Here is a 14,238-nt window from a genome sequence, read left to right as displayed (position 1 = left end):
TTTGTAAACACGAAGTCAAGGCTTACCCAAGTCTGGCTTTAGCTCAGTAGGCAAGCTTAATTTCCGTGACATCTTTGCTGGAAAAAAGAGAACATCCCTCTTTACAAACACACGTCTAAGCTAACACACGATGCCATGCAAAGCTAGATAACTAGCATTTGGGTAGGACTGTGCACGCTAAAATACATGGAAACGACAAAAGGCTTTGGAGTAATTGGCTGGGGGATTGCTTCATTTGACTACAGAGAAGCCAAAATGCTTTACACAGGAGGAAGGCACTGTGTAAGGACTCAGAGACAACCCTGTAAATCACTGAGGCATGCTGTGACAGACAAAACAAAGGAGGTAAGCTCTGGTCACATAATGCCCTGGAAGAGAGGAGTGGTGAGACACATCAGAACTGCACAGCCATTCAGGACCCTCATGCCAGAGGAGCATGCACCAACAACAAGGAGGTAACAAGAAACAGGAGGTAGGAAACAGGAAGTGGGCAAGATGGAAGTAGACAGTGAAGAAGATGATCAAAAGGTACTGAGGTACTGCTAGCTATTTTAACATTTAACTTTAGTATCATAACTGACTACCAATCAAAATCAAAGCACCATCCTCTCAACAACTGTTTCAATATGTACAAAATATATATTTTGATCTTCGCAAAAGACCGGCAACGTGTCCAGATTTTTGCTTTGAATGGAAAATATTAATCTGATTTTCAGCACCTGTTTACCCATAATTACATCTTTTACGCAAGTGAAGTCAGATCAGCAGATACGCCACTGGACGAAGCTATTACATATTTGACTGAATTAATTTATACACTAAGGGTTTAAATAAAGAAAGAAAACAAAAAAACTGCTATCCAAAAATAATATGGTGAGGGATGCTGGAATTTTAAATTATATTGTGTTGTGGCTAGCAAAACTGATCGAAATCCATCTCAACAAATAAATAAATCCTTATTAGTGGAGCTAATCTTAAGTAAAATAGTACAATGGGCAGTGTCCAGAATCTCTTATTAGGGCATAAAAATGTTGTTACTCTTGAATGGTTTATGTGTTTTAAATGTGACTAGAGAAGCTGTTTTAAGCTTTATCCTCAAGAAAAGGTAGAGTCTGACAAACGAGCGGCTCTCTGCTGTGGTGTGTCATCAAACTGTACCAAGGACAGACAGCCATAGGCGTAGTGAGGACAGGGCAACTGTTGCAGGAGGTCAGAACAAACGTTACACTCAGGCACATTTACAAAGTGACACTCGTGCTACATACATGTAGCATGCAATGTGAGTCTAAGTCAGTTAAGGTGTATTGTGCATCCTCTAGACTATGCCTTCCCATTTCGGTGACTGTGAAACAGAGGACAAACAGTTTTTCTACAACAAAAACAAAAACAAAACAAAACAAACAAACAAAAAAAAAAAACAAGGGGGGGACAAATCTGGACCATATTTGTCCTGCCTAAACAGCCTCTGACGAAAGCCTTTGGCCAATCTTACCTCCTCTACCACCTCCATTGTAGAAATGCTGGAGATTGCTGTTTGACGTCAACACTTTTGAAGGGGGGGGAAGTAAAGTAGATGTGCAGTTAGAAACACCCTCAGGCTTTACTATACACTAGCAAGCCATCACTGTACCACGATGAGTCCAGCACGCAAAATTATTTTGTCCGCTGTATTACAGCAAATGTTCTTTCAATCCCAGTAAAGCTGTTTCAAAATGGACATGAGTGTGGCTCAAGTATTCTGTTTCAGGAGGTTGAGTCTACATGCTTTTGAGACTAAAATGTTATCATACTGTGCAGCTTTTCAAGGACAGCATGACTCATTATTCACCATCATGGTGTCTAAAATGAGAATACCTGATATTAGAGTCTCCTGTTCTGTTCAGTGAAGTGAACTGACCAGGTAAATCAGATGGAAGCTCTGATCCCTTGTTGATTTTACCTATTCAATCCACACTGGTCATGAGCGGTCAGTGGATATCAAAGTCCACATGCCTTTACATTTTCTCATTTTTACTGCCTTGAGGCCTGAAATGAAAACCCATTAAATCAGACTTTTCCACTTTATTTTGGATATTGTAACCAACAACATTCTTTTTTCTTTCTTTTTCTTTTTCTTTTTTTTTTTTTAAATAGGGGTCTAATACACCTTGGCTATGTGAGTGTGCACACCCACAAGATGTGGATTATTCAAAAGGAGGGTCTGTTCATTGTCTGCAAATGAGGTGAGAAAATTTCACTTGTTTCCATGCAGTTAACACATTTCAAGAATTGAAATTGTGAGTCAATCATGGATGCCAAGACCGATAACCCATGGCATTAATCGCTTTTAAACTTATCTTGAATTCAAAGTTTGGATATCACATGTCCACAAAAAAAAAGATTAAAATCCTCTTATATTTTGCATTATGATGGAGATAAACATGATGCATGTGGAAGTTAAATTTGTTGAAAATTAACTGACATTCATTTTTTGTACCACATCATAACACAGTGATGTGCCTTCCCCTTCCAAATTATAGTTGCCTATAATACGGGATACGGAAACTTTTTTAAACTCTCCAAAGAGGTGAAACTGCTTTGAAAACAAGTGAAATGATTGCCCTCCATTCGCAGACCTTGTAACTTGTTTTAAAGATAAACAAATTAAGACTCAATACTAGACTAAATGTCTTGCAGAGACGGATATTTTTTTGAAGTGTGGGTGGTTACATATCTCTCCTTCCGTTATGAATAATGAAGACCAGGCAGATGTAGCAGACCACAGGCTGACGGCATCAAACGTGTGGGCCGAGGCTGCCGTCATACCTGGAAATGGCAGCGGAACTCCACACTTTGAGATTTGTTTTCTGGCTGACCTTTTAAAAAAAGCTTCTTATTTTCAGTGATTCTGTGCTAAGGCCTCCCTAATGAGATGGATCTGGGCTGTTCTCTCATCATGCGCCTTCGGCTGAAATACTAAGGATGCAGATTAACAAGGAGGCGAGTAAATGCACATGAAACCACCTTAATGCTGGAATACAAAATGACTTTCTAAGAATCACCGAAATGTCAAATATTTGGAATGAGGATCCGAAGCATAATTTGGCAAGTGATGAAAACTTGATACTGAAAATAAAATAGCTCTGGTTTGTGATTTGCCATAAGTTTCACTGGTATGAAAACCCCTTAATATGATCATGAACTTTAAAGGTCTGGTATAGCAACCAATTGAAAATTGAGGTCTTAAGATCTCTGCCCGTAATTCTAGACAGAAACTAATTCACATCATGGCAAATCATGCAATTATACTGGTGAAATACATTTCACAATTATGTGATTACTGAGGATGCTTTAAAATCCCCAAGGCTCCTCAAATTGAACTTTTTCTTGTTCACTAATACTCTGTTTAATGTGAATTAATGAGTTTCCCTCCCAGACTGCAGAGTTTTTGTTTAACAATTCAATTCAATTTATAATTCTAAGCCTGTCACATTAATTCAGCATCACAGAGATTGGATGCATTTACAGCCAATAACCCAGTTTTCCAGGATGCTGAAAGAGATTAAAACAAATTTATTCTTGCCTATTGAACTCTCCCCGAAGTATGGAAGGAGTGCATTGTTGCATGTTTCACAAATGGGACCCGCTGAAAATACCCATCAAAACCCATTTACTGTTACAGTATTAAATTTCAACCAGTGCATTACTAAAAGACTGAGGCATACCGCGATTGACAGCTGGACAATTATATGCTTCAACAAAAAGCCTATATTTCCCTGTAATGTGGTAGAAACATTTTCAGCAAAACAGCATAAGCAAGTAGGGGCTCTTTTGAATCATACATCGCCTTTTTTAAGCAAAGCTCCTCTTGCATTAGAATACAGAGTATTATAAAGATATGTATCATTTGGACTGAATCACTGTCAGGGCTTTCCCTTTAGATAACGTCAAATCTTCAAAGCCTGTTTATTGCCAAAGTTCTCCCTTGTTTTCTGTCTAAGGCTCTGAAGGACATGTTACCTGAGGTTGGAGACTTGCAGCGGTCCTCCGATGTGGCCGACCCCTCATTGATGTCACACAGACCTGCAGCAGAGATCGCGCAATTAATTCAAATCTATCGCTCCAAAACAAGGCTGAAATCAAGTAAAAAAACATAATGGCTGAGGTTGTTTCTGTTATGCGGGTGTAATCATGCATTGCCGAGGATTTTGCTTCCTTAATTTGATGCGTTTCCTGCTGAAACATGATACTGGGGGAGAAAATAACAAAGTGGGACCATAAACTAATGAGATACAGTATCAGCTAGAAAAAAGGGGCAGTACTCGGGCATGGCTTTTGATATACAAAATATAAAGGAAAAAATGGAAATTTTTTGGCTTTTATTGAGAAAAAGGCATAGGGTATATTACAGCATTAGCTATATAGGGTAAATAAATTACCGATGGTGAAAAAGTCATCTCCTTACATTGCGCTTGGGTGACTGTGGACCAACAGTCAACATAAACAACAAAATCAGCCAGTTTATTTATGCAATTATTCCGATAAGAGTGATTCTTAGCTATTCACTGTTTCACCTATCCATCCACATTCACTTCATTTTAGACAACAGCAGTAAAAATATTGTATAATATAAAACTGTAGCCTATAACCTTTACAAATTTCCTATACAATCTTCCACTATTAGCGTTACAGCCTTTAGAATAAGCTTACCATTTAGCTTGCAATTACTCAATATGTTAGGGGCAGCAGATGGAGCAGCAGATCTACCAGGGACACATGGCTGATTTTAGTGTATGCTTCTCACATGTGAGGTGAGTTTACCAAGAGGCCAACATCCCCACAGCTTGGTGCAGCATCCTCCATACAGTAAGATTCATCTTTTAAATGCCAGGCGGACTTAGCATATAATTACACATTTCTATAAGTAGTCTTGCTGCTAATTCCTCCCATTAGAAACACGCGCGTTTGTGTATGTGTGTCCGCGTGTTTGTGGCATTGTCCTGTGAGGCAGAAAGCCGAGCAGACAGCAGTCCCTGTTGGCAGAGAAGCACAGCTGGACGCCTGATTACTGCTTACACTCGCCAAGCTCTGACAGGTGCCAGCCCACTGCTTACCAGTCAATGACACCAGATGCTCTTTGTGTCAGTGTGTGTGTGTGTGTGTGTATCAGCGAGAGTGCACGTGCATGTATGTATGCATGTGCGGGTGTATGTGTGCGTACCTGCGTGCCATGCAAAACAACCGTAAAATAAACAAAACCCTGAAACACACACGTCTTCCTAATTCATCCATCAAACCGTTCCTCAAGTGTGGGCGGTACACAGTCATGACACTGCGGCAGCATCCACTTGGCTGCAGTGCCGTCGCCTAACACAGGGTGGCAGTGTGTCCATACTGAGCACTTCTTCTTATCAGTCAATATTACCATGATGCTGCAGTGGCAAGGTGTGTAAAAGGGATGGGCATGCAAGCCTGTGTGTGTGCCCCAGTGTGAGAGAGAGAGACAGAGACAACAACACTGAAAGAGCACAAAAATCCCCGGCACCTAGTGGCAGCAGGAGGATTTATGCTGTCAAATTGCTGTTTTCTATTTAACTTAAAAAAAAGAAAAAAAAAATTAAAAACTCCTTAGAAATTCAAGAAAACTGACTATGGGCTTTCATGATCACTGCAGCAACTCGGTTTTTCAGTATGAGGATTGTTTCTTCTCAGTCCTGCTCTTAAAAAGCTCTCTAAAAAGCGTATGTAAATCGTATTAATATGACAGTTGCTGCTGTTGTTGTTGTGTTGCGTTGGGGTGTACTATCTTTCCCCCAACCTGCCTCGTGTAGTTGCACTGTGATAATCAGCAGAGGATGTGTAGGTGGAGAGAGCAATAGCAGCGGTGAAAGGCAACATGTCTTGTGGCTGCGTTGCATTCTCTGAGACTAATCTTGATGGATAAATGGTTGGTGTGACTGCTGAAAGTCGGTGCAAATACTGAGTCTAGAGAGAAGCCCTTGCTTTAATGAGGGACAGACACCAATATCTGTCATTTTAGATGAAATGTTTGGCTCCAAGGCGGCACTTTCTAACCCTAACCAAAAACTAAAGCTCAAATTCTGTTCAACATCACATCACATTGAATGAGTTTGCCCAGCTGTACATGAGTAATAAGAGAAAACGCAAAACCAAACAACACAATGGGCCACCGAAGGCGAGATACATTAATGTTTTTGCAGTCTTTAGGTGTTTTGAAAACCCTATGATAAACTTTAAGTGATGACAAAAACCACTGACATCGCAAAACTGCTACTATGCAGCTTGGTCAGAAAGAAAAAAACTCTTTGCTTGCTGTGGTCGCAAGATATTAGAGAGTGTACAGTCTTATCTTTGTGTTCTCCGTCTCGTTCCCCGTCATTACCTCCAGAGGGCTGCCGTGTCTTCCGTGGCGAGCGGGGCTGTCTCTGGTAAGGGTCGTTGGAGCCATAAAGCTCAACCGTCCCCAGGTTCAGCAGCACTGTCTTCTGGATGTAGTCCACCACCGCCAGACCGCTGCTGTTGCCAAAAACCACACTGCGGTAACGGAGTAAATGAAAGTGGCAGCAACGGTCAAAGTCAGACGAGGCAGAGAGAAAGAGAGAGATGGGTCAGAAAAGTAAAACAGGGAAAAAGGGAAGGTTATGAGATTGGGTTTGACTCTGGAGATTAAATGTAGTTAGAGTAGAAAGCAGCCGAAGTCTCCAAAATTTCCTGGCAGTCATAAACTAAGTTGACAAGGCTGGCTGTCACTCGAGCCCTGAGCAGAGTTACAAGAAAAATCGTATCAAAGGGACTCAGATCCCCGTTTGGGTACTTGAACTCATAAGTTGTTTACTCAGTACGAACCAAAACTCTTCACAAAGTTTACTGCTGCTCTGCCTGTCCGTTTTGCACAGTTTTTAACACTCGATTTACTACCTTCAGTGTTTCTGTATTTGCGCAATAAGAAAAGTGAATGATGAACAAGAGGGAAAGAAAAACTCACACCAAGCTTTTATGGATAACATCACTTAGTTGTCTGTCCTTGTCTACGTGTTAATGAAAGACAAGGAACAGAAGGTATGCATAAATGACTTAAGGCTGCGATGATCAAAATTGCCAAGTCTCAATTTAAAGGAGGGTCGTTTGGACTCAAATGGCCAAAAATGGGGAGCAAGCACATTATTTCTCACTCACTGTTGTCTGTTCATTTCAATTATTACAGCTTTAAGGTGTTTATTAAAATGAGTTAGGAGGGACTTTCAAAAAAAAAAAAAAAAAAAACACTTACAGGCCATAGGAGGAATTGAGCGCCAGACTCGTGATGGGCTGAGGAGGCTCTCCATTCACCCACACTAACTGGACTACCAAGTCTACCTGGTAACCTGGAGACTGCTTCAGCGGAGTACTGCGCACTCTGGAGAGAGCAAGATAGAAAGAGAGAGAGAGAGAGAGAGCGATGCAGACAGGGAAGGGAGAAAAAAGAGAAAAGAGAGAAAAAGCGTTTTAGAGGGAGAATGACAAGTGATGCGGCTGCAGTCTCGAGGCGAGTCATCTTTGTGTGTGGGTTGAGAGTTTGGCAAGAGTGGCTGCACGGGGAGGATGGGACGGGGAGGCTGTGGCTGAGAACGCTCGAGGCGCTGACTAAGTCTGTGCAAGTGTGCTTGAGGCAAAAGGCAAGACTCTTGTGTGTACGAGTGCATGTGCGGAAGCGCCTCTGGTGCTTAGGAGAGTTTGTGTGAGTGTGTTCTTCCATGTGTCTGTGTGTGTGTGTGTGTGTGTGTGTGTGTTTCCTACTTGAGGCAGGCCATGCTGCCTCCATCAGAATTGTTGCTGCTGGTGGAGGGGTGAGAGGGCGGACCGCTCGTCTGAGGGGAGGCACCGGGGGTGGGAAGCGCTGGTGTCTGGTCTCCCCCTCCACCTTCTGGAGACTCCGTGTCGTTCAGCTCGTACTGCATACGCACCTCTAGTAACTACGGGACACACAACACACACACAGATGCACACAACATACACAAATTCATATGCATTACACATACTCAAAGAAGAGGAGTTATAGCCTACCACAAGAGGGAAACAAGTGGATTTTTTTTTTTTACTTACACAACAAAAACAATTCATTGCAAATTAAACCGCAAGTTAAGTTGTAAATTAAAAGGTGACCTGTTTTCACCTTTGCTGCTCTGAGTTGAAGCCGATATTTACTCGGGACTGATGCGGGGTTCAAAACATGAGACAAAAATGTCAGGTTGACACGTTCACACCGTACACTGAGCAGTAGGATTTTAGTTTGGTGTCAAACGCACATAAATATCAAAATTTCTCAACTTTTATTCGAGAAAAGATTGCAGAACTGTCAGTCCACAGTACGATTATGTAATATGGTGTTAAAACAGCTCTTTAAGTAGCATATTTCCGAGGCAAAAAAAAACAACTTTTCATGAATTCTTTAAAGGATAGGAAGAGACATTTGACCCTCGGTGACATTCACATTCACTGACAGAATCACATGGGGATTTGTTTGACAAGTATGTATGCGTGTGATTGCGTGTGTGTGTGTTTGTGTGTGTGTATGTGTGTGTGTGCGCAGTTGTGTGTGTAGGCAGACTGAGGGTCACAGAGGTCCTTACATACTGAAATTTTCCAGATATTCTGTTCGTTCTGAGCCCTCCTTCAAACTACTTGACTGCTACCTCCGCCTTCACACAGACACACAGACACACAGACACACACTCAGACACACTGGCATAGACACAAAATGCTCATAAGCTCTTGTCTTTTGGATTCTGGCAGTCTCATTAGCCCTGGTGACATGTGGCGGAGAAGAGTGATAGGTGCCCTCCCTCCATCTCTCATCCTCACCTATCTCCATCTTCCTCTCCCTTCATTTCGCCAAGGTTATATATAGGTCCTTGGCCTTGTGCGATGAAATGCGGCTCCCGCAGTCACAGCTCACAAATGCTGTACGTCTAACCCTGATCAACATCCCAGAGCACAGAAATATAGCGCCTGACATCCCTCTGACACATGCACCAACATTCACGCTCACGCACATTCACTGGGGGCGACAGCAGCCTACGGGAACCAGCTTGTGAGTGCGAGGTCGCTGGTTCAAACCTCCAGAGAAGTTGGGGGAAAAGTTTCCCTCAACAGCTACTGCCAAGGTGCTGCTGAGCAAGACACATGAAATAATAATTATGTGACATTTTCATATTGAACTGAGATCCATATTTTATGAAAAATAATAAATCATCCTTGTGCATGGTTCAGTGTAGTTGAACTCTAAAACGGGCACATCTGCCACGCTGGTGAGAAATGTCAGAAATATCAGTCGGCTTGTCAGTCTTGGTTGTCAGTGAAGTTTGTTCAAAGCAGAGCTGTTACACAATGAACCAGGTTAGTCATCCTATACATACTTAATGAAATCTTTTGATTTTGCTGCTTTAAATCTCTGATGTCTGGTAGCTCTTTCTCAATAAAAGTGTCTGGCAAAGGCAATGATCCATATTATTTTGTTACTGCAAGCAGTTTGTATTGGAAACTGATAGCATGAAACAGTCCCAATGGCTGAACAGTCAAACAAACTTAACTCTGACAAACAACAAAACGAGCACCACAACTTCATCAACATAAAATCCGAGAAAAAAGACGCCACAGTCCAGCCCACGCTGTTAACGGACGAGTGATCTGCAGAGAGTATAGTGCAAAGACCACAGGAATGAGTGCTTGGAACCAAAGATGTCACCCAAAAAAAAGAAAAAAAAAAAGAACAAGGATCTTGAAAACTACCACTTTACCAGTCAAATGCCCCAGTGGAGCTGCTTAGTGGCCAACAGTAGACACATATGCACACATACACATACTTGTCCTCTTGTAATGAGCACAAACTCTCACGCACAAATGACAACACACACACACACACACATATGCACACACACAATGCTCTTTAAGTCATTAAACAGACTCCCATCACACCCCCATAACCACTTATCATCGCTATCAAGGCAGATTATAATAACAGCCTGGCTTACCTTGTTTACTGCTCTGTCTGTTGGCATGGCAACCATACTGTCTTTGACTAGGCACATTTATATAATCCTGTGCATGTGCGAGTGTGTGCGTGCACTGAGAGGCTTGTGGCCAAGAAGAAGAAGAAGAGGCTGGTGGCAATTTATGACACAAACACAGAATCTGTAAGTTCTCAATCCAGGGCTACAGAGTTATAATGCGTCTATAATATGTGTGCGTATGTGTGTATGTGTGTGTTCGTGTGTGTGTGTGTATGAGAATAGAGTGTGTCAGTTATAGGGCATGGGAAATAAATTGGTTTCCCCTGAACTGTTTTGTATTGAGAAAATTGTATTTGCAAGCACTTATACTGAGTGTACTCTGTTACCCACCTGCACTACCTCAGTGGTTACTTCCAGCTTGCTGAAACGGTAGATGATAACATTAGCTGACACCCCGGCCACACACAGCATCCGGCTCTCGGGGCACCAAGCCATAATCTGAATGGCAAACGGGTCTTCATCCGACACCTCCGTGCTGCCCTTCTCCTCCTTGGGCCGGCCTCTCTCAAACACCTTGGCTGTTTTGAGCTTATACAGCACCTGGAGCATTACTGGAAAGAGGGAGACGGGATCGGTTGCAGCGGGGCAGAGTGGCGGCGCCTGACAAATTGAATGTGACGCGCTGAATATTGTGCAATCACAGGTAATATCGCGGTCCAGGCTTACAAGAACTGCTGGTCACTCACGACAACACTTATTGAAAACAACACTTATAACAACTGGAACATCAACAAAAACTGACGGCTCAGTGGGCATACTTGCAGAGGCATCCCAGAACTTCACAGTTCCATCAGCATGCCTGGAAATTCAAGAGAAAAAATAAAGAAAGAAAGAAAGAAAAATGAAGACAAGTAAAGAAAGAGAGAATAATTTGAATACAGTTTATACATGTATTCTGCATTCTGATTCACATCCAGAGATTCAATTTCTGACTCTGTATTACACTCTAATCAAGAGATAATCATTGTGGCATTTGTAGAATTAAAGGACCTGTGGTATATTTATGTAAAATGCTGTTTCATTGCATATACAGTACAAAAATCTGCACACTAGTGTGTGCACAAAATAAATAAATAAACGCATTTTTCAGTCTTTATTTACCCAGGTGATTGTTTACTGCCAGACTAACCTAAACCTCTCCTTCGCAGGGATTTCACCAGAAATGTTGTCACAGTCTTGTCATTTCTGTTTGAGTTTGCTGGATTTTGGTATTGTTCTGTGTGACCCTCCTGTGTTCCTGCAAGCCAGACTTGTTTCCCCCTCCCACACACACCTGGCCTATGTTGTCTTGTTAGCCCTGCCCTTGTGTTACTTGTTCATTTGCCCTCTGCCAGCCAATCAGCTCCCTGTCTGTTTCCTTGTCAGCCCACCTGTCTCTGATTCCTGGATTAGCTCAGTTTGTGCTGAAGTTCAGCTTTCACTTTCTTCTTTGCCAGTTCCTTGTTGTCTGTGGTTTTGACTCCAGCCTGTTGTTTGTTCCTGTTTCCTGATGATTACCTGTACTGCTGCCGACCTCTGCTGCTCTCCAAGTAAAAACTTCAAATCTCAGCCTTGCCTCTGAGTCTGCATTGGCGTTGACTTGCCTGCTCGCCCCATGACACATTTCCACAATTTCTTATCTAGCAAGATTCTTTCATCAAAAGTGATCAGTAGGTAGACTGTGTAAGAGACAAAATGTCCAAATGTGCCTGCCAGTGCAAATGATTGCCTAAAAATGACTATTCACATAATTACAATGAAACAGCAGTTGAAAATCACAATGTTGTGCCCATTTGTTGCCACTGAAAAAGCCTGAAAAAATATACTTTTGTTGTCATTTTTTTCTTCTCATTTTTTTTTTTTTTGGCTATTTAAGTTGAGTGAGCTGGGAGACAGTGGGGGAGAAATATTTTGCAGACTGTGGCAGTATCTCACAGAAAGAAACATGAACAGAATAGTAATTCAGCGCGGAGAGAGGGAGTAAAGAGCGAGACGCGACCCTCCCACTGCCAAACAGGTACCTCAATGTCACTTTCACAGTGCATGTAAAAACCCTTCCTCTCCTTGTCTTTTCCCTGTTGACAGCTTAGCACAGGATAATAAACATCAAAATGGATGGAAAGTCTACATGATTGGAATACATTAGGACCTACAGTAAATATTTCTGGAAGGGCTCAATCTCAATCTGTTGTGACCTGGTGTTGCAGGGAAGGTGACGGTAATAGAGTTGTACCAAGACAGTGACAATGGGTAATGAAATCAACATCGCCCTACCCGGTGATGATGATCTCTGGGTAGCTCTGTGTGCCTTGACCCCAGTTTCCACCGCTAATAGGCCACTCCTGGATAGACACAGCAAACACACACACTGGATTAGAGAGACTGCAAGAAATTGACAGAAATGTGCAAGTGCGATTAAAATAGATTCAATCCTTGATTCTACAAATAGATGACTAACACTTGGATCTGTACATGGGAGAAACGGCAAGAATCTGTCTGTACGCCTGTCTTTTTTTTTGCATACATACGTTTTGCACATCCATGAGAGCGCCTGTGTCTGAGAGCGTGCTCATGTGTGGTAGTGGTGGCAGCGGGGTGGTTGGCTTTTAAACACGTTGACACATACAAAGGTCATCGGGATGACTCAACAGTGATCTTTATGTGAGAATGCCCTCCCACAGCTCGGCCAGGCCCTTGCTTAACAAAAACGGCAGCTAAGCAGCCAGTCTGGGTCAGTACACGCTGACATTTCCAGCTGTAAGCTAGAACAAGGCGTCAGGGAAAAGAACATAGGCATACATAATGGCTAAGAGAGCAGGGGGTCTGTCACGGATGACACACAGGCAAAAGAAGCGAGTAAGAGTAGAGATGAGGTGGGCAGAGGAGGATCATTAAGTGATGTGATATTGTGTATAGTCCATTTAGTTTCACAGCAACACCAAAAGAGCATCACTGAAGCACATTAATGCCCTATTGTATGGTGCTGCAAAGACATGCAGTGTGATGCGAGTATGTGTCCTTTGTATTTTTCTGCTGTAACCTTGCAGGTCCTGGGTTATGCATGATGGTAAAAGGGTATAGAATGGTAGATCTACATTTCTAATGTAGGGGTTTAGCATTTAGGAAATTTCACTACATAATAGCCCTGAGAGTGTAGTGTTCTCTTGGATTATGACACCAAAGATTCATGTTTACTGTTGATCTTTTAAATAGCTGAACATTTTTCTTCTGTTATGTAAAGGAACTCTCGACTCAAATACAAAAAAGATATTTTCCCACTTATGCCTCATGCAGTCTATCCATCTACATAGTTTCTATGTGATTTGTTGAGTTTTAACGTGTAAATTTGTGATGTTTGAGCTCCACAAATGAGTACTGATTCAGCCCCATTGCACTGGTGTCCTGGAACGAGACAGGGCAGACTGTGTAAGACTGGAAACTTCACCAAATCACACAAAACTCTCTCGATTGCACTAGGGGTAAGTGGAAAAATGCCTTTGTTGTATTTTGGGTGACTTGTTACTTTGAAAGTCATTGCAGTAGCACTGCAAATATCGAGACATGACATGACATTGTCTACATTTGGCTGGTTACTCATGGGAATTGAAATAAAATACACTGCCAAACAACACAGTGGGACCAGCAAGAACACGCAAACTACATCATGGGGAATTTTCCTATTGGGCTGCATCTTCAAATACAGAAAAAAAGATTGTGTGGTAAAAAAGAAAGAAAAAAAAGCTATCAGTCAATGCTTTTTCTCATAATAAATGCTGGAAAAGCAGCTACACCTGTGGGTTCCTCAAAATAGTGTAGCATGAATTTAGCAGATAACTCTAGAGGCTGATAAACATGTGAACAAGCAAAGGGACAATGTTGCCTGGCCAAATTTCTAATCTTTCTAGAAGGCGCAGTGTTGGAGAATAAAGCCCGCTCTTACAGTACCTTTTTGCTGTAGCCCTGTCGTTTCTGCCGCGAGCCAACAGAGTAAAGTGCAGGTATGAGGTCCACAGAGCAGTCAGCAAAGTACTCGCAGCAGGTCACAGGAGACTCGTGGATAGTCAGAGGATAGGGGTTCTCGAATATGGGGTAACTGAAAACAGGAGAATGCAGACTGGATCAGATGTTTCCAAACTTTTTCAGGTTAAGGACCGCCAACATACACCAGACAACGGATCCCCATTCGACTCCCATTTTGTCTTAATCCCCT

The 14,238-nt window shown here is 42.2% G+C and overlaps 1 protein-coding gene across 2 annotated transcripts in view; it reads right to left on the bottom strand.

Annotated features, from left to right (window-relative positions):
- The window catches only part of stxbp5a (syntaxin binding protein 5a (tomosyn)), a 107,590-nt gene that overhangs the window by 8,820 nt on the left and 84,532 nt on the right, over positions 1 to 14,238 (bottom strand). Inside the window, exons 13-22 of one of the 2 annotated variants that reach the window (XM_030047313.1) lie at positions 13,974 to 14,121; positions 12,303 to 12,370; positions 10,808 to 10,848; positions 10,380 to 10,600; positions 7,777 to 7,952; positions 7,271 to 7,396; positions 6,383 to 6,534; positions 4,000 to 4,062; positions 1,493 to 1,546; positions 27 to 77 (exon numbers count right to left, since the gene is read on the bottom strand). In XM_030047313.1, the coding sequence (XP_029903173.1) occupies positions 27 to 77; positions 1,493 to 1,546; positions 4,000 to 4,062; positions 6,383 to 6,534; positions 7,271 to 7,396; positions 7,777 to 7,952; positions 10,380 to 10,600; positions 10,808 to 10,848; positions 12,303 to 12,370; positions 13,974 to 14,121 (1,100 nt within the window). The remainder of the gene's footprint in view (positions 1 to 26; positions 78 to 1,492; positions 1,547 to 3,999; positions 4,063 to 6,382; positions 6,535 to 7,270; positions 7,397 to 7,776; positions 7,953 to 10,379; positions 10,601 to 10,807; positions 10,849 to 12,302; positions 12,371 to 13,973; positions 14,122 to 14,238) is intronic. The other variant, XM_030047314.1, reaches the window with a different exon arrangement.

The sequence above is a fragment of the Myripristis murdjan genome, chromosome 24 (genome assembly GCF_902150065.1).
Source record: "Myripristis murdjan chromosome 24, fMyrMur1.1, whole genome shotgun sequence".
In the NCBI taxonomy this organism is placed as follows: Eukaryota; Metazoa; Chordata; class Actinopteri; order Holocentriformes; family Holocentridae; genus Myripristis; species Myripristis murdjan.
Note: the sequence above shows the minus strand (reverse complement) of the source record. Positions and strands in the feature narration are given on the sequence as shown.